The sequence below is a fragment of the Chenopodium album genome, chromosome 5 (assembly GCF_948465745.1).
Source record: "Chenopodium album chromosome 5, dcCheAlbu1.1, whole genome shotgun sequence".
Classification (NCBI taxonomy): domain Eukaryota; kingdom Viridiplantae; phylum Streptophyta; class Magnoliopsida; order Caryophyllales; family Amaranthaceae; genus Chenopodium; species Chenopodium album.
Genome location: NC_137838.1, coordinates 68,171,499 through 68,196,602, shown reverse-complemented (window position 1 = coordinate 68,196,602; position 25,104 = coordinate 68,171,499). Strand labels below are relative to the sequence as shown.

Below are 25,104 nucleotides of genomic sequence, written 5' to 3'. Positions count from 1 at the left end.
AGATTTTCGATTTTGGTTTTTAATTTCTGGGTTCAATTTTGGTTTTTAAATGATGTTCTGGGTTTTTTTTTTCTTACCAACTGATTTTCTTTTTTATTTTTCGATTTTTTTTTTATTTTATTCGATTTTATTTTTTATATTTATTTTATTCGATTTTATTTTTTATTTTTTATTTTTTCTGGATTTTATTTTTTAAATGATGTTCTGGGTTAATCGTTTTTTTTTTTTGCTTTAATTGGTGCAGGTATCTTGAGTTAGATCTTAAATGGAAGAAGCAAGAATATTATGTTTATTTTTTTATTTATATTGTAATTTTTTTATATGTTGTAATTATATTAATCGTTTGAATTTTTTTTTTTATATTGAGCAAGATGGAAGCTTAATTATATTAATTGTTCGATATTTTTTTTTCCTTGTTGTAATTGAACTACTACTGTATTGATCTATATTGTAAAATTGTTTTGATTATATATTGTCAATTTTTTATTATGTTGATTGAAATTCAATCTATATTTTGATGTTCTAAATAATTTAAGTCAGATTTTTAATTTTTTGCTGTTCTAAAAAAAAAAAAAAAAAAAAAAAAATTATAATATTCGGCACTTTTGGCACCGGTTAACCGGTGCCAAAAACAATTCCACATTTTTTAAAATCTAGTTTTGGCACCGGTTAACCGGTGCCAATTTCAAGTTTTGGCACCGGTTTGAACCGGTGCCTTTTTAAACCCCTTTTTGGCACCCCCCAAATAGGCACCGGTTCAAACCGGTGCCTTAGGCCGGGTTTGAACCGGTGCCAAATACATTTTTTCACGTAGTGAATATAAACTTGCTAGTGCTGAAGTGTCTCCAAGTTCATCCTCTGAATCTTTGCCTAAATTTGATGAGGATTTTGAAAAATTAAAATATAATCTTGACGAGTTAAGAATTGAAAAGGCAAAATTGGAGAAGGAACTGGAGCTTCGAAAAGAAAGAAGCATTAGTCAGTTTGGAATTCCTAAGTGGATTGAGAATGCTCAAACCAAAAGAACTGAAGGTCTAGGATTCATACGTTCTAAGCATAAGGGCAAGAAAAAAATATGTAGACCTGCCTAGTTATAAAGTATGTACCTTCTGTGGTAAAACTGGTCATCTTGTTGCTACTTGCAACAAGAAGGAACAGTCTATTAGCAAGAATGTTAGGCGAGTTTGGGTAAAGAAATCTGATATTGCTTCAACGTCCAAGGAAACCCGGGTTCCTGAATCTAACCAATAAGTTCTTTTGCAGGTCCTAGTGAGGGGGAAAAACACGTGGTACCTCGACAGTGGTTGTTCAGAGCATATGACAGGAGATAAATCAAAGTTTCTCTCACTAGAGGCCTATCCAGGAGGAACTGTGACCTTTGGAGACAACAAAAAGGGTGAAGTAATTGCTAAAGGAAAAGTAGGAAGGTCCAGTTCTCATTCAATAGAAAATGTACTGTTGGTCGAGGGTTTGATGCACAATTTGCTGAGCATATCACAATTTTGTGATAAAGGAAACTCTGTAAGTTTTACCTCTGATTCATGCAACATCATTAATGATAAAACATGAAGGGTTGTTCTTGAAGGAACAAGAAAAGGGAACGCATACATTGTGGATCTAAATTCTGTTCCAAGGAACAACCTTACCTGCTTGAGTGCCATTAATGATGATCCTTTATTATGGCATAAAAGTTTTGGACATGCTAGCTTCTCACTCATGGATAAACTTAGAGCAAGGAACTTGGTTATAGGGCTTCCCTCAGTCAAGTTCCTCATACAAAATATCTGTGATGCATGTGTGAGAGGCAAGCAAGTCAGGTCTTCTTTCAAAAGCAAAAACATGGTCAGCACCACAAAGCCATTGGAGCTAATTCATATGGATTTGTGTGGTCCCATGCGTGTTCAAAGTAGAAGTGGAAAGAAATATGTTTTAGTTATTATTGATGATTTTTCTAGATTTACTTGGGTGATTTTTCTGTCTAGCAAAGATGAAACTTTTGATGAATTTGTGTGCTTTTCCAAAAGAGTACAAAAGTCAAGTGGAAATCAAATTATCCACATTCGATCAGATCATGGAACTGAGTTTGAGAATTCAAGATTCGATGACTTTTGCAAAGAAAATGGCATGGATCATAACTTTTCAACCCCAAGAACTCCTCAACAGAATGAAGTTGTTGAAAGGAAGAACAAGACTCTAGAAGACATGGCAAGAACTATGCTCATAGCAAGTGGTCTTCCAAGGAACTTCTGGGCTGAAGTTATTAATACTGCATGTTATATTATTAACAGAGTTATGATAAGACCAATCATCAATAAGACTCCTTATGAACTGTTTAAGGGTAGGAAACCCAATATTTCTCACTTTCGAGCTTTTGGATGCAGGTGCTTTGTTCATAATAATGGAAAAAGGAACATAGGAAAATTTGATGAAAGAAGTGATGAAGTTGTGTTCTTTGGCTATGCATCAAATAGCAAAGCTTACAGAGTTTACAATAAAAATACATTGTGTGTAGAAGAAAGAATTCATGTGATATTTGATGAATCTAATATGTTTATGAATGTGCAGGAACAAGACAATATTGATTATGAAATTGGTATGATTAGAGACAGGGAAGAAGAGCAAGAAACCTCCAAGGAAACCAAGGAAGTAAGTGAGGAACCTGAGCAAGAACATCAAGAAAATGCTGAAGTTCCTAATCAAGAAACCCCGGAGGAACAAGATCATGGAGAATCTGGCAACGACGAAAATGTAGAAGAAACTGAAGAAGAAGTGCCTCAAATAGGAGTTCCTGCCAGAGAGTTTCAACCAAAGCCATTCAAATACCAAGGCTCTCATCCAACAGACCTTATTATAAGTGATATTGGTAGAGGAACTCAGACCAGATCACAGATGAGGAACTTCTGTGCCTTTCAAGCCTTCCTATCCATTATTGAGCCAAGAAATCATGAAGAAGCACTAAAGGATGCTGACTGGATAATTTCCATGCAAGATGAACTCAATGAGTTTGAGAGGAACAAGGTCTGGCATCTTGAAGAGAAACCCAAACACAAAAAGGTTATAGGGCTCAAGTGGGTATTCAGGAACAAGCTAGATGAATATGGAACAATTGTAAGAAACAAGGCAAGACTTGTTGTGAAGGGCTATAATCAGCAAGAAGGTATTGACTTTGAAGAAACTTTTGCTCCTGTTGCTAGATTAGAGGCTATTAGAATGTTAATTGCTTTTGCCTCTTTTATGGGTTTCAAACTATATCAAATGGATGTTAAGTGTGCTTTCTTAAATGGTTTTCTTGAAGAAGAGGTGTTCGTGGAACAACCTCCAGGTTTTGAAAATCCCCAATTTCCTAATCATGTCTTTAAGCTTGATAAAGCTCTTTATGGGCTGAAACAAGCACCTAGAGCTTGGTATGAAAGGCTCTCTAAGTTCCTTCTTCAAAATGATTTTAAAAGAGGTAAAGTAGATAAAACTTTGTTTTTAAAATCTGAAGGAACTGATTTACTAGTTGTTCAAATATATGTTGATGATATTATTTTTGGAGCAACTAACGAAAATTTGTGCAAGTACTTTGCTGGGCTAATGAGTGGTGAATTTGAGATGAGCATGGTGGGGGAACTCAACTTCTTTCTTGGACTACAAATCAAAAAAACATAAATAGGTATTTCAATTCATCAACAAAAGTATGTCAAGGAACTATTGAAGAAATATAACCTTGACCAAGCAAAGAACAATCATACACCAATGGGAACAGGCACAAGATTAGATGAAGATCTACAAGGAACTAGTGTAGATCAAACCAAATACAGAGGTATGATTGGATCCCTTTTATACTTAACTACTAGCAGACCTGATATTGCATTTAGTGTTGGCTTATGTGCAAGGTTTCAATCTAACCCTAAGGAGTCACATCTTACAGCAGTAAAAAGGATCCTACGATATCTCAAAGGAACTGACCATCTTTGTCTCTTCTATCCTAGAAGTGATACTTTTGATTTAAAAGGTTTTGCAGATGCTGACTACGCAGGAGATTTGGTGAATAGGAAGAGTACTTCAGGAATGGTTCAGTTTCTCGGGCCATGCCTAGTTTCTTGGGGATCCAAAAAACAGAACACAGTGGCCTTGTCAACTGCTGAAGCTGAATATGTGGCAGCTGCAGCCTGTTGTTCTCAAGTACTTTGGATAAAACAACAACTAAGAGATTATGGTATGAAATATAATTGCATTCCTATCTATTGTGATAATACTAGTGCCATATGCATTTCAAAAGATCCAGTTCATCATTCTCGTGTGAAACATATTCACATAAGGCATCATTTCCTTAAGGATAATGTGGAAAAAGGCTTAATTAAGTTGGATTTTCGTGAAACTGAAAATCAAATTGCTGACATTCTTACTAAGCCTTTGAGCAGGGACAAATTTGAAAAGATGCGCATGGAACTTGGTATGATACAATTGAGTTAAGAAGACCTCAAGTTCCCCCAAGGTATAAGTCAATCATGCATGCACTATATGTATCTTACACAATATGAATATGTGAAAACATAGTCCTAAGCATTAGAATGTATGACATTACATATGGGATTGTGGCTGTATGTGAAGAAATCAAATTGCATTTGGCATGTCTATGTTATAACAAACTATGTTGATTGTTCCTAGTTCCTCCGAAATAATCTATAAGATTTTGTTCTATCTTTTGAGAATTAATTAACTAATCAGTTGATTAATTTTATCTCTTAAAATCTTATCTTTTATTTTGAATTATTCCTCATTGCTTATCTTTTAAAATTCAAATTCATCTCTCAAATTGTTGATTAAACACCCGTGACTGTTTGCATTCAATTCAAAGTCTCTGATAATTTACCTAGACCTCTCATGTCAAATCACATTAATTCTTTAAACTGACCAAGTTCAAAGTAACTTCTCTATCCTTCATCAAACGACACCTGCACTATTCAATTAACCTTCCACATTCTTCCACCGACCCTTTTATCCCTTAAAATTCCACCCCTATAAAATGACACCAAACCCTACACACTGTTCCTCACCTCCTCACTCTGTAAAATACACCCTACATTTTACCGATTCAGCGAATTCACCCATGGATGTTTCACCAAAACCTCAAGTTACCCCTCAAAAAGATTCACCCATGGATATCGAGCAAGAGAATCAAACAAAACCCTCTGTTGAGAAACCAAAGAACTTGCCTGCTGAGTCAAAGAAACGAAAGCTGGAGGAACTTGAGGATCAGGGCTGGGAGGAATTAGGAGAAAGAATTCAGTTGGAAAAGTCTCCATTTCAAAAGAAAGTCGAAGCAAGCTCTGAACGCTTCATTCATGGTTTCTGCATCAACTTGCCATGGTGTGAAGTAAGTAAGTATTCTGAATTACTTGAAATCTTATAGGCTCAAAATTGGGTGCAACTGTTTAGTGAAAGTTACAATAATGTGCTTGCTCATGCTCCTTTGAAAGAATTCTGTGCAAATTTTAAGAATTATGATGGTGTTTGTGTATCAAGAGTTAAAAATAAGAAAATTAGTTTTGATGCTGATTATTTATGTGCTATCTTTGGAACTCCGAATGAGGGGTTTGATGAATATTTTAAAGGAGCTACTGATAAAAGTGTAGGTGATGTGCCCATAAAAGATATTGTGGAATCAATTGGTGGAAAGGTGTCTAAAGTTCAAACTAATCATAATCTGTTCTCTCCCATTCAAAAACTGTTGTTTATCTTTGTGCATTTAGCCATTGTTCCAAGAACTCAGCATAGGCATGAGGCTAACCACCTTGATGCTATGCTGATGTACTGCCTTGAAAACAAAATCCAAATCAATTTCCCTTCCATCATGATAAAACACCTCACCCACTGTCTTGCAAACCATTTGAAGGTTGGATATGCAAATCTAATCATTACTCTCACTGAGAGTTTTAGTATTTCTGTGGAGAATTGTGAACATATCAAACTACAAACCAATCATTTTGTTCAACCCAAAACCCTAGAAAGTAGAAACTTGCATGTTGTTGATGGTATTACCCAATTCCTTCCTAAACAAACTCCTAAGGCTAAGGAAGGAGTTAAGGTTCTGACTGAGGAAGAGGAGTTGGACAAATGGCTGGAAGAAGAGGAAAGTGAGGGAGAGGAAGAAAATAAGGAAAAAGAAGAATGTTTTGAACAGAAGGGCAGGAAAGGTAATGCTTCTGGTGGTAGGAAAAGGAAGAGCATTAGGTTGGCTGTTAAGCCAAAAGCGAAAGCTGAGGCTCCAGCTGCTTTTGTGGATCTCAATGAAGAGAAAGCCTTTGTTCAGGGGGAACAGGGCATATTTATTCAGGAATCTATCACTCGTTCTGCTCTAGTAAGTGCAAATACAGGACTTGCTGCCTTTGGTTCTGTGAGTTCCACCTTGGAACTGAAGGCACTCAAGGATGCTGTCAAGTTGTTATCTGATGCTCAACCAACTCTACTCCTGAGGATTGGAGATCTTGAGAAGCTGGTAGGAGACCTGGTGCATGCTTCTAAGGAACTCACCTCAGCAATGAAGGAAAGCACTTCAATTCTCTCTCAAGGCCAAGCTGAGTTGTTGAAGAAGCTGGAAGATATTGTTGTTGAAGAAGAAGTTGCTGAGGAAACAGAAGAAGAGAACAAGACCCCAGCCCCTACTGCCTAATCCTATTTTCTGCCTATCTCATATAACAAACTATCTTTTGATCTTGGTCTGTATTAAACTTGGTTTATTTTGCTTCTTTTGGTATGTAAACAATTAAACAGGGTATTTTCTTTTGTTTTTGATGTTCTGGAGGAACATCAGTTTGTTTATATGGATGTTGCTTGCTTGCTTTATGACTATTTGCATACTATTTCTGCCTATATGTGCTTTGTTCTAGGCTTTGGACACAAACCAATAAAATGGTGCTGTGTTTAGATATGTATATTTGTGTGCATTAATTTTGATGAACGCCAAAAGGGGGAAAAGAAGGCAAACTCAATTGTTGACAAGCTCTCCATCCATTTACAATAGAAGGTATAACTATAACTTTCATTCAGTTCCTTGTTTAAATTTAGCTAGTTCATTTTTGTTTTAAGTTTTTCGTTTTCTGATTGTCTTTCAAAATTTTTATTTTGTGAGTTTGCTTAGGTTTGTCATTCATCAAAAAGGGGGAATATTGTTGATCTTAAGTTTTGATGATGACTCAAGGAACCTAAGCAAACCCATAGGGGCTTTAACTTTTGTCTATTAGCTTTGATGTATTGACAGGCTTTATATGCAACGAAGTTCTAGAGTTAGAATGGAGCATGGAACAAGTCTAAAGGATGAGCTATGGACAAGCATAGAAGACAATCAGAAGCCAAGTTCCTTGAGTGAGGAACTGAAGCTCCAGAGTCGAAGCTTCACTGTGTTCCAAGGAGTCTATTGTATCTTTATTATTTATTTTAGGCTTCTTGTATATATGTTAAGTACATTGTTAATTGATAGGATTTAAGTGGATTTAATTTCAGATTATAAAGATTTTATTTTTCCTTTCTTTAACAAAGATTTAATTTTATTTCGGAAAAATATCTTTTAAGTAAAAATATCTTATTTATTAAAAGATTTTCTGTTCTGATTTTATCCTAACATTTTGGAAAATCTGACTTGGTAAAACTATTTTTTAAAATGGCTTTTACTTGGTAAAGGAGGTTGAGAAAATATAGGAACCACTTCCTTACTGTGCGCTTCAGCTTGCTGCCCAAGCATCCACGAACTGCACTTCCTTATTTCATGGAAGTTGTGGTATAGTGGGAGCTAAGGAAAACGTAAGGTTTTAAACTGCTTTCCTCCTATATAAATAGGATTAGTTTTCTGTTTTGAAAAGTACACTTGAGCATTACAATTCTTAGCTTTTCTAAAAGAGTAAAAAATCCACTTAAGTTCTTGAGTGTCTTTGTACTTAGCATCTTAGGAGTTTTATCTTGAGTTGTATTGGGGTAGAGTTTGGGTAAACTCTAGAGTGTGTAATTGCTTTGAGTGAAGCAAGGAGAAAGAGAGAGATTCGAGAGCTTAACTGATTGAGGGATCAGTTGAGGGGGAACTTAAGTTCGTTGAGGAACTTGAGTTTAGAGTCTTAATTTGTAATAGGTTGTTTGCCCTATTATTATTAAGAGTTGAGTTTAAAATCCCTTGTGGTCGTGGTTTTTCTTCTTGATTAGGGCCAAGAAGTTTTCCACGTAAAATCTCTCTTGCACTTTAAAGTTTTGTTTAAGTTTCTTTAAGAATTCCGCAAAAATTACCCCAGTTCCTCCACAATACAATTCACCCCCCCTCTTGTATTGTTCATTCGAGTCAACAGTTATTGATTCTCACTTATTTGATTTGGTTACTTGCTTAGTAATTGCTTGAGTCTATTTAATTAGTTGAAACATAGTCTCTTGGGATCCGACCCTTGCTTGCCCGTCTACATAGTAGTGGTCTAGTTAGGTTTATTTTTGTTAGGTACGCGACACGCCTATCAAATTTTGGCGCCGTTGCCGGGGACTAACGATTTCATTCTAGTTATTTGTGATTCGTTTTACTAAGCATATATTCTGTTGCTTCGGCTATTGTTCCTTGTGTCTTTGATCTCCCGTTTTAGTTTCTTTGTTGCATGCAAACTCGAAGTTCAGGTTCAGATGATTTAACACCTTTTGATTCTGAGATCGAAGCTACTGCGAGAAGACAAAGAGGTAGAAAAAGGAGAAATCGAAATATAAGAAACATGGTCGACCCAGGAACAAAATCTCTTTTGGAGTATGGTATTCTGGATACAACAACCGGATTTCTCTCCAGTATTGTTAGAGCACTTGTCACCGCTCAGAGTTTTGAGTTGAAGCCCCAATTCATACAGTTCATTTCCAATGATTCTTTTTCGGGCTCATCAAATGATTGCCCTGTGACACACATTGATAGTTTCTTGGAGAAGTCTGACACTATGAAGCTTAACGGTGTCACTGATGATGCTATTAGACTACGCCTTTTCCCTTTTGCACTAAGGGATAGGGCAAGGGAGTGGCTACGAGATGAAGGTACTGGTTCCTTTAATACGTGGGACAAGCTTGCTAAGGCCTTCCTAGTTAAATTCTTGGGGCAAGAGAAAACCGCAAAATTAAGGAACGAGCTATCTACCTTCCATCAATCTAATGACGACTCCCTATATGATGCATGGAGAAGGTTTAAGCGATTGAAGAGACAATGCCCTCACCATGGTATTCTAGAATGGATGTTGATCCAAACATTCTATAATGGTTTGACCCATGAGTTTCGCATATACATTGATGCTGCGTCTGGAGGTTCTATCATGACGAAGAACCCAACAGATGCGAAGGATTTGATTGAGAAGATGGCGGCTAATGATAATTACCATCCAAGGGGACGAAATGCTATCAACACAGGTAATAAACATGATGTTGATGCTATAACCATGTTGACTAGTTCTGTGTAGGCAATAACTCATAAGGTCAATCAACTCCAAGCTGAGTCCCCTTGACCCTCGATGGAAACTTGTCAGATGTGTGGATTGCAAGGCCATACTGCGCGGAAGTGTCAACCCAATTATGATGGAATGACGATTGAGCAAGCTAATGCTTTTTATACCACGACCTCCACAAGGCCATTTGATGAAGGGTGGAGAAATCATCAAGGTTTCTCATACAAGAACACTCAAGATATAGCAAATCCTCCACCACCACCAGCTTTTCAAGCAAGGGCACCTTTCAATCATCATCCCATGCACCAACCACCACCTCAATCTTCAAATCTTGAATCCATTATGGAGACTTTTGCTACTTCTCAACACCAACAACAAGAGCTTATATCAAAGAAATTTGAGTTACAAGCAAAGCAGAATGAATATTTTGAAAATTCGATCCAACTGCTCGTTGCTCAAAATAAGAGGATAGAAACTCATCTTTCTCAACTATCACAACAAGTGAGTCATCTGTCAACTCTTCAAGATCAAGCAAAAGTCCAAACGAAACAATGCAATGCAATTTTTGTGAAGGGAGATGAGCTGACTACGGGGGAATTAGAGGAGAAAGTGTGCAATCTGGAGTCGAAAACTGAAATGGGTGAGAATGAAGGTCCCAAATATGTTGCTCCACAAGCCTATGAGGAACCAATGCCTTTCTCGCAAAGGTTATCAAAAGTCGTGCTCGATAAGCATTTTGGGAAGTATTATGAGACTCTTAAGAAGGTATATGATACCATTCCTTTTTCAGATCTTATAATTCAAATGCCTCAATTTGCAAAATTTGTGAAAGAAATTCTAGATCATTATCATAATGATAAGAAATTAGAAAGTTTGGTAGTAAAGGAGAAATGTTCTGATATCTTACATGAGAACCTACCACCTAAATTGCATGATCCTGGTAGTTTTACTATTCCTTGCAAGATAAATGAAACATATTTTGATAGGGTCTTGTGTGATTTAGGTGCTAGTGTTAATTTAATGCCTTCTTCTTTGTATGAAAAATTAGGTTTGAAAAAACTTAAACCCTCCCCCATATCTCTTCAAATGGATGATAGAACTGTTAGACTCCCTATGGGTGTAGTTGAAGATGTATTAGTTAGGATTGGTGAACTTGTATTTCCAGTTGACTTTGTTGTAGTGGATATGAAATAAGACCTTAAGATCCCAATAATCTTTGGTCATCCTTTTCTTGCTACAAGTAAAGCTTTAATAGATGTTCCTAAAGGACAAGTGACCATTAGAGCTCAGGTTAAACAAGCTTTGTTTAAGCTTTTCAATGACCATAATTTTACTTTTGATGGTGGTACTTGTTTGAGAATTGATGCTACTAACCCTTTGGTTAATAAGTGTGTTTCTAATAGAAATCTTGTGCGCAAAAAGGACAATATTCCACCACATGATGGGTTTAGCTACATCAAAATTCGCTCGGATACAAAACACATCAACTCTAATTTGAAGGAGTCATTTGGAGGTGAATATATTGATGAGAAATACCACAAAGTATCTTCTCGGGGTCGAGCTAAAGACCTTAAACAAGCGCTAAATGGGAGGTAACCCATTCCGTTTTTTATTTATTTTATTTTCCCTTTATTGATTTATTTTTTATTATTTTTTTTAGTGTCTTGGGGTTATGATGCGATGTTATTTTGAGGGCGGTCCCAGCTCCGCCCTTAGGTGTGATCCCTCCTCTGCCAGTAGGGCCTAGTTTTCTTTTTCCCTTGCTCGTTCTTATTCGATATATGTTCACATTGAGGACAATGTGAAGTTTAGCTTGGGGGAGGGATTAATTTTGGCTTTGGGCAGTTACTTTGTGAATCATGACGATGAATAGCTAGTAAACTACTTCTCTGTGCCCCTATCCTTGATGATTTAAAGGTTTTTTGCTTGATTTTGATTGAAAGACTTGCAATGCGGATTAAATGATCATGATCTGATTTTGGATTGTCTTGGCCTAATGGAAATCAACTTTGCGCAACTGTGTATGAATTTGGAGCTTGACTGTGTTAACTGCGAGGCTTGAGCCTTTATTATTTATTCATGTGTGTTAGTTCCTGGTGTGACATTGATCTTAGTTTTGTCTTGAGACTTTTAGTAGTGTGTCATGGTACATTGCACATGCACGATGAGGAGGACGAAGGCCATGTTCATTAGGTAGCCTCTAGATGAGTTTAGAAACGTATGTCCCTTTCTTGCTTACCCATGTTGTAGCCTTGTCCATGTTCTTCATCTAAGTCACAAAATTAACCTATCGGCCCCAAATTAGTAACTTATCCCAAGTCTAGCTTGGGGGATCCATCTATCTCCGTGTTCTTTTTGGTTTGTGATGATGTTTTGGAGAAGACAAATTTGAAGCTTGAAGGTTCTTGAAATTTTTGATATATGATCTATTGTTGAAGCTCTTATAGTTTGAAAAAAAAAAAAGAAAAAACAATTCAGCTTCTTAAAGGATAAATAAAAGAGCTTCAAAAATAAGAATTGTGTGATGAATTGATTATGTAGGGTGAATAAGGTGGTAGTTGCTCTTAATTCAATTTGTGTTTGGAGCGTATATTCTTGTGAATTAGTTCGATGGGATTTTGATTTGTATGTTCATTTTTTATGGCTTCCCCGAGGGACTATATTTGCCTACATTTTCCAAATTTTTCCTACCCATTTTCATTCGACCTACATTACAAGCTTGAAAAAGATCTTCTGACCTTCGTCCATAGTATTGTGTTCTGTGAAATGAGTCTTTTGTCAAAATGCTGGAGTATGCTTCACATTTCGAGTCGACTTTTGACTAGGTTGAGCGACATTATTACCCTTTAAACACGCGAGTGTTGTGAGATAAGGGGGGTTATCATCATTAGTGGGGATATGAGAGAGATCGGGCTCATTTTTAGTTCGCCACATAAAATTGTGCGAAGTGACCACTAAGTGAGATATTCTAGTAATTGATTCCTTATGTGTACATGGTTGACTATGTTTGATGGCTATTCAGGTTGATTGATAGTTTGAATGAGGTGATTGGTTGGCTAAGATGCTTGTGTGTCCGATTTCGATTATAAGTATGATATTTTCGAATGTATTATGGGGTGAAGTATGTTTATTTGGTTGTTGATAGTCATTGATAGTCTTGCTTGAAGGCAAGCAAGAAGTTAACTTGGGGGAATTTGATGTACACGTTCTATACCATATTTTACCCTCATTTTATAGCTATTTTCGTATGGTTTTTGAGCTCTACGGAGATAATTCTCGCTAATATTCTCTTCTCTAGTGTGGCTTGGTCTATTTAACTGATTTTGTAGGCACATGAAGATTTTCGAATGATTTGGACTTGTTTTGGATAGCCATGAGAGCTTATTAAGATGGAGAAGAATTTTTCCCGTGTCCGCCCTGGAGGGCAACATTGCCCTGGTAGCCAGGGCGAAGAAGGAAATAAGAGAAGTCACGAGAGAGGAAGTATGAAGAGTATGATCTCTATTCGTCCGGACCGGGCAGCATTGCCCTGGAAGACTGGGTGGACAAAAGTGCTGCATATGAAGAATTTTTTGAAGGCGTAAGGTCAATTTTGCTTCTCGCGCCCGACCGGGCAGCCTTGCCCGGTCAGACCGGGCGGAGTGTCGAAGACCGCGTTTTCCTTTTTTTTTTCGGGTTTTCTTATATTAGGGGTTATAAATACCCATTGTAAACCCCGATTAAAAAAGGGAGTTATTATTTTCCAGCTTTTAAAAAAACATTCATTAGAACCCTATTATTATCTCTAGATCTAGATTAGATAGCACTTTCAAATTTTGATCTTTGTTCATCAACAATGGGTACTCTTCTTCATTCAAGCAATTGGTATTCATCTTTATTTCTTCTTTTACTTTTAATTGCTTATTAATCATGTTTTCTTCATTGAATATTGTTTTTGCTTCCATTAATATGTGTGAGTAGTTTCTTTATTCCAAGATCTAGCGGAACCCGAATATGATTAATGCATGAATTAATTCTTTAAATTCTCTAATAATAATTGTAATTGATATGCTTAATTGATTATGCTTATGTCAATACTAGATTGGGGATAATTGGTATTGTTATTAATCTTTTGTTTTAATCGCAACGGAAGTTGGGTTTTGACGGATTTGAATAAATCAATTAAGGGTTTGAAGTTCATCACGGGAGTAGTTGAATGGATGATTAGGAAGTCAGAGTAATGTGCTTAAGGTCTTTAATTTACATGATTCCACGGAAGTAGGCTTGATTGTGATTAGAGAAGCCATTGATAACTCGGGAGAGACCATTGGCATTATTCATGGATTACTTTTCCTCATTAATCAATTGAATTATATGTTAGGGGTAGAACGACTAATGCATTAATTGTATTCGTGGTGATGCTTGATCTTAGATGTTTTTAGCATTTATTTGTCATATTGTTTTGATTTAATCGTTTTAATTAGCTCTTTAGTTCTTGATTCTCACTTATTTGATTTGGTTACTTGCTTAGTAATTGCTTGAGTCTATTTAATTAGTTGAACCATAGTCTCTTAGGATCTGACCCTTGCTTGCCCGTCTACATAGTAGTGGTCTAGTTAGGTTTATTTTTGTTAGGTACGCGACACGCCTATCATTAACACATACATAAAAAAAAAATATATCAACATTGAATTTCATAAAGTGAACATATGCATTTCAGAAAGTTTGGATAAGCATTCAAAATATATACATAAGCATTTAAGAAAGTGAACATATACATAAAAAATATGAATATGTACATTTCAGAAAGTGAACATAAGCATTCAACATATAAACATAAGCATAAACAAACAAAATGATAACATTTTATGATTATTAAGAATATTTATCATATGAACAAAAAATATTAATATTATGAACATTTTAAAACATTTTATGAACATAAGGTATTCGTTTGATTTCACTAAAAATCTCAATAAAAATTTCGAACAACAGAGTATCGAATTACATTCAAATAAAATTAAATGATATTCATATAAATTCAAACAAAACTAAGTAATATTTACATAACGTTATCATTTTTTGGGAGAATCCGTTTGATTTTTCATCTCATCTCGAATATCCATGGTTGTTTTTGAGGAGAGAAGGTGAATTGTGTTTGATTGTTAGAGAGAGAAAATCAAGAATTCATAAATATAAGAAATTTCTACTCAAAAAAAAATTCAGAAATTTAAGTTTGAAAGTGTCGTTTTTATAAAATATATATATATATATATATATATATATATATATATATATATATATATATATATATATATATATATATATATATATATATATATATATATATATATATATTTTAAAAAAATAGCTGTTGAAAGTGACGGTTTTGAATAAATGAGGGTTGGGTAGGCGGCGTTTTAGTTTTATGGGTTGTCTTATTATAGTTGGTGCTTTTTAATAGGGCGTGTTTAAATTTGGGCTTGTGGGCTGGTGTTGCAGCTAAAATGGATACACAAGGGTGTAACTTAGACTAATTGGACATAACCTAAAGGCTAAATATGTGGGCTTGCTGGTATTTTAATTTTGCTGGACATGTTTGTGGGTTTCTGATGGGCTTGGATAACTGTAATAAGGCCTCGATGGGTTAGGTGATAAACATCAAGTGGAAGTGGCAGATCTGCTGGACTTTGACTTTGGGTAGCATGTGATGAAATAGATATGGGCCGGTCAGCTCATGGATGGCTTTTACTTTTAACTAGTGTTACAATTTCATTTTTTGTTTTTCCCTATTCTCATTATATTTCTTCTAATTTTTGAAGTGTATCACTATTTTTAAATCTATTATATAATCGTAGAGTTTTTTTTTTCAACCGACCCGCTAATTATTTCTTTTATTTCAACCCGTTTTAAACCGACCCGTTATAACTCGAAACTGATAAACCCAACCCAAACCCGAACTGTTTATCCGAATTGACACCCTTATGATTTATACATTAAAAAAAAAAAGTCTTAAGGGTATTTGTTGAAATTGTCTCAATGGATGATTTATTGATATCTGATTGTTATAATTTTTATTTGTTAATAATTAAATATTTTATTGGTCAAAGTTTAGTATTGCCAAACGTGTTTAGAAGAAATGTTTCTTTTTTACAAAAAAAAAAAAAAAAAAACAAAAAAAAAATACGAGGAGAGTATATTAATAAGGAAAAAGATGAGTCAATAATTATGAAAGGGAACGAGTAATAAACAATTAGCCGACTATATACGTTCTATAATAATTTTTATTTCACCACAGACATTTCTTACACAATATTATACTCCATACAATTCATTTATTTAAAACTAGTGCTAGTCAAAACAATGCACTTAAAATAATACAGCGGGAGTCACTACAATTCATTAATGAAAGACACAAATCCTATCCCTAATATAATACTCCCTCCGTTTTTAAATACTTGTTCCATTCTGTTGGACACGCATGTCGATACTAATCTTTGATCACTAAGTATAAATTCTAACAATTGAAAATTAATAATCTATTCATTGAGATGATATTAGGAAAGATATGATAGATTCTCTAATTAATTATCTTATGGTAGTTATTATCTTATCTTAGGAAAGTATTGCTAGTTTCCTAGTTTGATAGAGTTTGATATTATTTGGTATTATCTTCCTTGTAGCCCAAGGAGACCTCTTGTATAAATATGGATCAATATTGAATGAGAAAGCTAGGCGATCGATTGAGCATCAATCTTAACATGGTATCGGAGCCGGTAAACCTTTCATAAATTTTTTTTTTTTTTTTTTAACAACCGTACAAGATGGGTACACCACCACCACCGCCGCCGCCAAAAATAGAGCCAAACTCTCCGTATTACCTAGGACCTCAAGATCGTCCCGGTGATTTTATTACCTCACAACGTCTAAAATTAAACAATTTCAATGATTGGGCTCATGCGATTTTTATAGCCTTGTCCTCCAGGAGGAAATTTGGCTTCTTGGATGGAACTATCACGAGTTATGCTCCTCCTTGCACCAAGGATGATTGGATAACTATACACTGTATGCTTGTCTCTTGGCTTATGAACACGATCGATCCGGAGGTGCGTTCCATGCTATCGAACTATGACAATGCGAAGAAACTTTGGGACGACTTACATGAACGGTTTGGTCTTGTTAATGGCCCAAGAATTCAGCAATTAAAATCCGAAATTAGTCGGTGTGAACAACCAAAAACAATGCCCGTAGCTGTGTACTTTAGCAAGCTCTCTGTTCTTTGGGATGAATTAGACAAGCATGAACCATTGATTGGCTGCAAGTGTGGTAAATGTACCTGCGACGTTGGAAAGCAGCACGCCAATCGCCGTGAAGGAGATCGCCTTCAACAATTTCTTCTCGGCTTGTACTCTGATTATTATGCAGCCCTGAGATCCACGCTTTTATCCCAAGACCCCCTGCCTTCCTTAAATCGGGCTTTTCAGACAATTGCTCAGGAAGAGCATGTTCGCGGCATTGCTAATATAAAGGAGGAGACCCCGGAGGTAGCTGGGTTCGCAGTACGCATGGACAATAAGTCCAGGCCTCGACTTTCTCGTGCAGAGAGGGCTGCTTTGGTGTGTACTCACTGCCACAAAAAAGGGCATGATTCCACCACTTGTTTTGATAAACATGGAGTACCACCATGGTATGTTGAAAAATATGGTTCGAAGGAGGCTGGCCGCGGCAAGGGGGCGCCTATTAAGGCCAATGCTACCCCATCTACGGCTGCACCCCCACCTCACAATGCCTCGGCCCCACCTACTGCCACTTTGCCGCACTTATCCCCCGAGCAATGGCAAGCCGTGATGGCCGTTATGGGTAATGCACCACCTCCACCTCATCGTGTCAATGGTAAGTGGATTATTGATACCGGTTGCTCCCATCATGTGACCGGGGATGCTACTTGTTTATTGGAAGTACGAGATGTTTCTCCTTGCAATGTAGGACTTCCGGATGGCAAGAACGTGGTTGCCATGAAAGAAGGCATTGTAAAAATAACGGACAAAATTATTCTTCATAATGTGCTTTTTGTCCCTAAATTAAATTGTAACTTGATTTCGGTTTCACAATTGTGCTATACTAATAATTGTGAAGTCATAACTAACTCTACATTGTGTACTATACAGGACCAACGCACGAGGGAGGTGATTGGAATGGGTGATCTCAAGGATGGACTATACTACTTACGGGAGGAGGCATCAATTGCGGCTATTTCGATTGAAGATACCTTGACCCTTTGGCATAAACGGTTGGGACATCCATCCGAAAAAGTTGTAAAGCTACTTCCTTTTCTTAGCAATTCTAGTGGTCATTTAAATAAAAGTTGTGAAGTGTGTCATCGTTCTAAACACACTAGAGACAAATTTCCTTTAAGTGTTAATAAAGCTTCCCGTATTTTTGAAATAGTACATTGTGATCTATGGGGCCCTTATGCCGAACCCTCATCTTGTGGTGCTCATTATTTTTTAACTTTGGTTGATGATTACTCTCGTGCTGTATGGATATATTTATTAGTGGATAAAACAGAGGTCTTTAAGATTTTTATGTCTTTTATTGCCATGATTGATAGGCAATTTGCTCAGAAAATAAAAATTGTTCGGAGTGATAATGGTACCGAATTTTTTTGTTTGAAAAATTATTTCCTTGCCCAAGGTATCCTATTTCAAACTTCATGTGTAGGTACACCTCAACAGAATGGGAGGGTAGAGAGGAAACACCAACACATTCTCAATATTTCCCGTGCCCTTAGATTTCAGGGGGGGGTTACCAATTTATTTTTGGGGGGAGTGTGCTCTAGCGGCGGCTCATATTATTAATCGTACACCCTCTATGTTACTTGACAACAAAACTCCGTATGAAATGTTGTTTGATACCCCACCTTTATTTAATGAGTTGCGTGTGTTTGGTTCCTTGTGTTTTGCTCATAACCAAAAAGCAAAGGGGGATAAGTTTGCAAGTCGAAGCCGTAAATGTATTTTTGTTGGGTATCCCTTTGGGAAGAAGGGATGGTATTTGTTTGACTTGGACAAAAAGGAATTTTTTGTGTCACGGGATGTACGTTTTTTTGAGGATGTGTACCCTTACTTAGATGCTGAGAGCACTAATATTGACATAGCCACGGATGGGATACAAGCTACAATTAATTTGGGGGAAAACATGGATTTTTTACCTTCAATTTATGACAGTGAAGAGGGGCAGCCACCCATGACCGTCAACCCCATAGCCGATTAGTCACAGGTAGCTGCCCAGCCACACAGCTCTGCCACGGCTGACCCCACTGCCACGGCAGCAGCTCGGGCATAAACTGGCGAGGACCCCACGACACCCGATTTGTTGGGACGTGGGCATCGCCCGAAAATTCCTAACCCAAAATACCGGGATTTTGTCACTCATATGAATGTTGCTCGAAATAGTCCATCCGACACTTCACTCACTCCAATTGCTACGCCTTCCTCAGGTATGCCGTATCCTATAGCACATTATGTTAGTTGTGATAAGTTTTCTGCAAAACACCGAAATTTTGTTGCAGCTATAATAGGTGGAAAGGAGCCTCGATCCTTCAAAGAAGCAATGCAAGATCATGGTTGGAAGGTGGCCATGAAAGAAGAAATGCGTGCCTTAGAAGCCAATGGCACGTGGACTTTAGAGAAGCTTCCTCCCGGGAAGAAAGCCCTTGGGAGTCAATGGTTGTATAAAATAAAATACAACTCCGATGGGAGCATTGAAAGATTAAAGGCAAGATTGGTCGTCTATGGTAACCATCAAACCGAAGGCATCGATTATGATGAGACTTTTGCCCCGGTTGTGAAGATGACTACAGTTCGTGCTTTTCTTGCCATTGCCGCTTCAAAAAATTGGGAGTTGCATCAAATGGATGTTCACAATGCATTTCTCCATGTTGATTTAGAAGAGGAAGTATACATGAAACTTCCTCCGGGTTTTACCACTGATGAGCCGGGCCTTGTTTGTCGCCTTCGAAAATCTTTATATGGGCTCAAACAAGCTCCTAGATGTTGGTTTGCCAAGTTGACTACGACCTTGAAGAAATATGGTTTTATACAATCATATTCGGATTATTCCTTGTTCACTTACACAAAGGGATCAATTCAATTAAATGTTCTTGTCTATGTTGATGATTTAATTGTTGCAGGGAACAATTCTACAGCTTTAAAATTGTTCAAAAATTATTTGAACACTTGCTTTCATATGAAGGACTTGGGCGTTCTAAAATATTTTCTTGGCATTGAAGTTGCAAGAAGTAGTACGGGGTTGTTTTTGTGTCAACGAAAATATGCTCTTGACATTATCTCCGAAACGGGTCTTTTGAGGTCAAAGCCGGCAATGACTCCTATGGAACAAAATCATCACTTATGCCGTGCAAGTGGGCCTATTCTTGCAGACCCAGAGCCGTACCGCAGGTTGGTGGGCCGACTTGTGTATTTAGCTGTGACTCGGCCCGATCTCACTTACTCTGTACATGTTCTTTCTCAATTCATGCAAGCCCCTCAACAAGCTCATTGGGAGGCAGCATTGTGTGTGGTAAGGTACTTGAAGAGTACCCCGGGTCATGGTATATTTCTACGGACGGATGGAGACCTTACTCTTGAAGGATGGTGTGATGCGGACTGGGCCGCGTGCCCTTTAACGAGGAGGTCAGTTTCGGGCTGGTTAGTCTTCCTTGGCCATTCTCCGATCGCTTGGAAGTGTAAAAAGCAGCCCACGGTGGCCACTTCGTCTGGTGAGTCCGAGTATCGGTCAATGTGTGCTATAACAATGGAAATGAAATGGTTGAAGGGTCTTCTTTTAAGTCTTGGGGTTCAACATTCTAAAGCTATTCCGATATTTTGTGATAGTAAAGCCGCGATCCATATAGCTCAAAACCCGGTGTTCCATGAACGAACAAAACACATTGAATTTGATTGTCATTTTGTTCGAGATGCAATTCAAGAAGGTCTAATTACTCCAATTTATGTGCGTACCAATGAGCAACTTGCGGATGTTTTTACCAAGGCCTTGGGTAAACAACAATTTGATTATCTCCTTAGCAAGTTGGGCATCTTTGACCCAAGTGCTCCAACTTGAGGGGGGGGGGGGTATTAGGAAAGATATGATAGATTCTCTAATTAATTATCTTATGGTAGTTATTATCTTATCTTAGGAAAGTATTACTAGTTTCCTAGTTTGATAGAGTATGATATTATTTGGTATTATCTTCCTTGTAGCCCAAGGAGACCTCTTGTATAAATATGGATCAATATTGAATGAGAAAGCTAGTCGATTGAGCATCAATCTTAACAGATGATTCCAACAAGTACCCACAAGACTATATTTTTTTTCTTATTTATAATCACAAACATTAGTCAAAGTAGGACAAATGAATATTGCAAAAAATAGAAATGGAACAAGTATTTAAAAACGGAGGGACTACTTTAAAGGACAGTCTTTTAGTCTGTCATAAAACATACCCAACTTCATACAAAATACTTAACCCAACTCTTATGACTCAACTAAAATCTCAAACAAACATTCTACCCTTAATTGCCTTTTGTCGTAATTAGCTTTTGCCATGGGAAAGTATTCTACGATGGCTCCCTTCTAGAACGCGCTTGCGACAGAAAATCTTGTCATAAATGGTCTTTCATGACGGGTTTACAACGAGACTTCTCGTAATTAATGGGATCTTTTCTTGTAATGAGTTTAGACTTGATTATTTTACTGATATATAGAAAAATAATATTATTAGAATATATTTTAGGAAATAAGATAAATTGTGAATATTTGTAAAATATATCCTAGAATATTTTGTGAATCTTAGGTTACTTGGCCTTGCCCTCCAAGTATACCTATATATATATTGTACATGGCCGAATAGATGAATGTGATTGAAAGAGCCAAATTATTGAATACAATTTGTCATGGTATCAAGAGCCTAAGTTCGTTCCACGATTCAATTCTTGAACTTTGTTTTTCATAAACATTGTTCATCTCTGTGAGTTTGCGAGATTTCAAACAAAATTCAATTTTTTTCTTCTTTGTGCGTTTTCTGAGGCATGACAGGAGGAGATAGAGGAAAAACGAAGGTTGATTTAACCTTTCACCTTGGCTCGAGTGATGGTCCTGGTAATGTTATCACACCGATTCAACTCAAGGGTGATAACTATGATGAATGGGCGAGGGCTGTACGGACAGCTCTGAAGACAAAGAGAAAGTTTGGCTTCATCGATGGCACGATTGCAAAATCGACTGACTCTAAGAAGCTTGAGGATTGGGTAGCCATACACTCGATGTTGGTGTGCTGGTTATCAAACACCTTAGATCCGACTGTAAGGTCTACGCTTGGTGATTATGATGACGCCAAGTTGTTATGGGACAATCTCCGAAATCGCTTTTGTGTTGTGAGCGGGACTCGGATTTTTCAATTAAAGACAGTCTTGACTGACTGTAAGCAAGGAAAGACTGAATTAATTTATGTTTACTTCGGCCGATTGTCGAAGATTTGGGATGAACTAACCACATATTTCAAGGTTCCGGAATGTAATTGTGGTCGTTGCACTTGCAATATTGTGCAACAGGTTGAAAAATTGAGGGAAGATGATTATGTCCACCATTTTTTAATTGGTTTGAACTCGGCTTATGCGGCTTTGAGAGCTCAACTCTTAGCCCAAGATCCATTGCCCTCGGTGGACAAAGCATACCAGCAGGCCATACAGGCCGAGCGTTTGCGCGGAGGGGAGGTGACATCTCCTACAGAAGAACGTAATGGTGCGGTGGCCTTCAAAGTGCAGGGAACCCAGTCACGCACAGAGAACAGCGAGACAATTTTCACTCACTGCAACAAGAAGGGGCACAATGAACCAACCTGTTTTCAACTCCATGGATATCCTGACTGGTGGGGAGATCGCCTTCGTGGGGGGCGTGGAACAGGCCGCGGTGGTGCCTCGGCTGGCCGGGGTGCTGGACGATCAGGTGGCAGGGGAAGGGGGGGCTCTGCTTCTTCTGCCCGAGCAAATAAAACAGGTGGACAACAACACTCTCAACCCTCACAGGGAGCTGCTGCCACGACTTCTGATGGGGCAGCCCTTGCGGGGGTTACATCTGCCCAAATTCAACAATTGCTCGACCATTTAAATTCCATCAATCCCAAGCTTTACGGTAAGCATGATTCGGGTTGGATTATTGACACCGGTGCCTCAAATCATGTGGCATGTGATCTCTCTTTTTTGACAAATGTGACGAATGTGGATCATTATCCGGTGGGATTGCCGGAAGGAAATTTTGCCAATGCTTCTAAAATTGGATCGGTGATTTTGCAAGGAGGCTTAATTATTCATAACGTTCTTTATGTGCCTCAATTAAATTGCAATTTAATTTCCGCAACTCAATTATGTGGTGAATCAAATTGTGTAATGCAATTTACTAATAAACTTTGTGTTATACAGGACCTAACGACGAGGAAGGTGATTGGAGCGCGTGAACGAATGGATGGACTATATTATTTACGGGGTGTTCCTATGGTGAAAGCTTTGAAGATAGATGGGGATCATTCAACAAAGTTATGGCATCAACGATTGGGGCATCCTTCGGGAAAGGTCTTGCAACAACTTCCGTTTGTGAGTCGTATTAGTAATAAATTTCATTCATGTGATGTATGCCCTCGGGAAAAACAACATAGGAGTAGTTTTCCTTTGAGTCAAAATAATGCTAGTCGAATGTTTGAACTAGTGCATTTAGATTTGTGGGGGCCTTACAAGCTCAAGTCGTCTTGTGGTGCTCATTACTTCTTAACTATCGTAGATGATTATTCTAGAAGTGTGTGGACTTATTTGATTAGAAATAAAACGGAATTTGAGTTTATGTTTTACAATTTTGTTGCTATTTTTAAGCGTCAATTCTCTCAAAACATTAAAATAGTCCGCAGTGATAATGGTACGGAATTTAATTCCTTGAAAGATTATTTTTTTTACACATGGGATAATTTTTTAGACCTCTTGTGTGGGCACGCCTCAACAAAATGGGCGTGTTGAAAGGAAGCATCAACACATATTGAATGTTGCTAGGGCCTTGAGATTTCAAGCCAATTTGCCTCTAAAATTTTGGGGGGAGTGTGTGGAAGCAGCTTGTCATTTAATCAATAGAACTCCCTCACGGTTGCTTGGTTATAAGACTCCTTTTGAAATTTTATTTGGCAAACAACCTTCATATGAGCATATTCGGGTGTTTGGGTGCTTGTGTTATGCATACAATCATAGGAGTAAAGGTGATAAATTCGCAAGTCGGAGTAGGAAATGCGTGTTTATAGGATACCCTTTCGGGAAAAAGGGATGGAGAATGTATGATTTGGAGACACGAGAAATCTTTGTTTCGCGGGTTGTGAATTTCGTAGAGAATGAATTTCCGTTTATTACTCCTAGTGAGATTGGTGCCGAGGTGACTAATGATGGAGTTGTACCAAGAGTACAAGAGGATATATTTAGTGATGATGAATGGTGTGATTTGGGGGTGGAAGACGCGCCAGAGCAGCCCCTAGCAGTAGAGTCCGCGACCAAGCCGCAGGGGGAAGAGTTGAGCCGCAGCAAGGCCGCGTACAGCACTGACTGTGCTGATCAGCAGCACGAAACAGGGGACTCCAGCACTACTCCACATGATATTGGGCAGGCTGGAGGTGCGGTTGAGGGGCAGCAGGATTTGGGGACTGCCCATTGTGGCTCTAGGGGTCAAGGTGAGATCTCGGGTGATGATAATGGTGACGAGTTTGGGAAAGGCAAGAGACAAAAGTTTCCCTCGACAAAATTCCGAGATTTTGTGACACACACTATCCGAAATAATAGTCCATCTACATCGACTCAACGTTCCCCTGCGACATCACTCTCCTCAGGTATTGTTTATCCTTTAACACATTATATTGATTCTCACCGATTTTCTGTGAAACATAGAAAATATATTGCAGCTATTACAGGAGGAAATGAACCTAAAAGTTTCAAGGAGGCCATGAAACATGAGGGTTGGAGAAATTCTATGGCGGATGAGATCCAAGCATTGGAAGATTAGGGCACTTGGGTGCTAGAGAAATTACCGCCCGGGAAAAAGGCACTTGGTAGTAAGTGGGTGTACAAAGAAAATTACGATGAGAATGGAAACTTGCAGAGATTGAAGGCGAGATTGGTCATCTTTGGTAATCATCAGGTTGAGGGTTTAGACTACAACGAGACGTTTGCTCCGGTAGCAAAAATGGTGACGGTTCAGACCTTCCTTGCAGTTGCGGCGGTGAAAATTTGGGATGTTCATCAAATGGATGTCCATAATGCATTTCTCCATGGAGATTTGGAAGAAGAGGTATGTATGAAAATACCCCCTGGTTTTGAGAAAAATAATTCTGACAAAGTTTGCAGGATGAAGAAGTCATTATACGGTCTTAAACAGGCTCCAAGATGCTGGTTTGCAAAGCTAGCTACAGCTTTGAAAGCTTATGGCTTTAAACAGTCATATTATGATTATTCTTTGTTTACTCTGACAAAGGGTAAAATGCAGCTCAATGTGTTAGTATATGTCGATGATTTAATTGTTGCAGGCAATGATACAACTGCTATGCTCAATTTTAAATCATATCTGGGAAATTGTTTCAAGATGAAGGATCTTGGAGTGCTGAAATATT

The 25,104-nt window shown here is 37.7% G+C and overlaps 2 protein-coding genes and 1 non-coding gene across 3 annotated transcripts; 2 read left to right on the top strand and 1 right to left on the bottom strand.

Annotated features, from left to right (window-relative positions):
* Nucleotides 1-9,107: 9,107 nt before the first annotated feature.
* LOC145633318 (small nucleolar RNA R71) lies at nt 9,108-9,214 on the bottom strand. Its single transcript, XR_014112651.1, has one exon. It is a non-coding gene; the product is annotated as a small nucleolar RNA R71 (small nucleolar RNA).
* A 559-nt stretch (nt 9,215-9,773) lies between these two features.
* Nucleotides 9,774-20,534, top strand: LOC145633057 (uncharacterized). The gene is made up of 5 exons (XM_081685359.1): nt 9,774-10,578; nt 10,687-11,023; nt 16,396-17,440; nt 17,579-17,759; nt 18,982-20,534. The coding sequence occupies exons 1-5, from the start codon at nt 9,774-9,776 to the stop codon at nt 20,532-20,534; spliced, it is 3,921 nt and encodes a 1,306-aa protein (XP_081541485.1).
* A 968-nt stretch (nt 20,535-21,502) lies between these two features.
* LOC145633056 (uncharacterized) lies at nt 21,503-24,500 on the top strand. Its single transcript, XM_081685358.1, has 2 exons — nt 21,503-22,753; nt 23,436-24,500. Exons 1-2 carry the CDS (start codon nt 21,503-21,505, stop codon nt 24,498-24,500), a joined length of 2,316 nt encoding a protein of 771 aa, XP_081541484.1.
* The last annotated feature ends 604 nt before the right edge of the window (nt 24,501-25,104 follow it).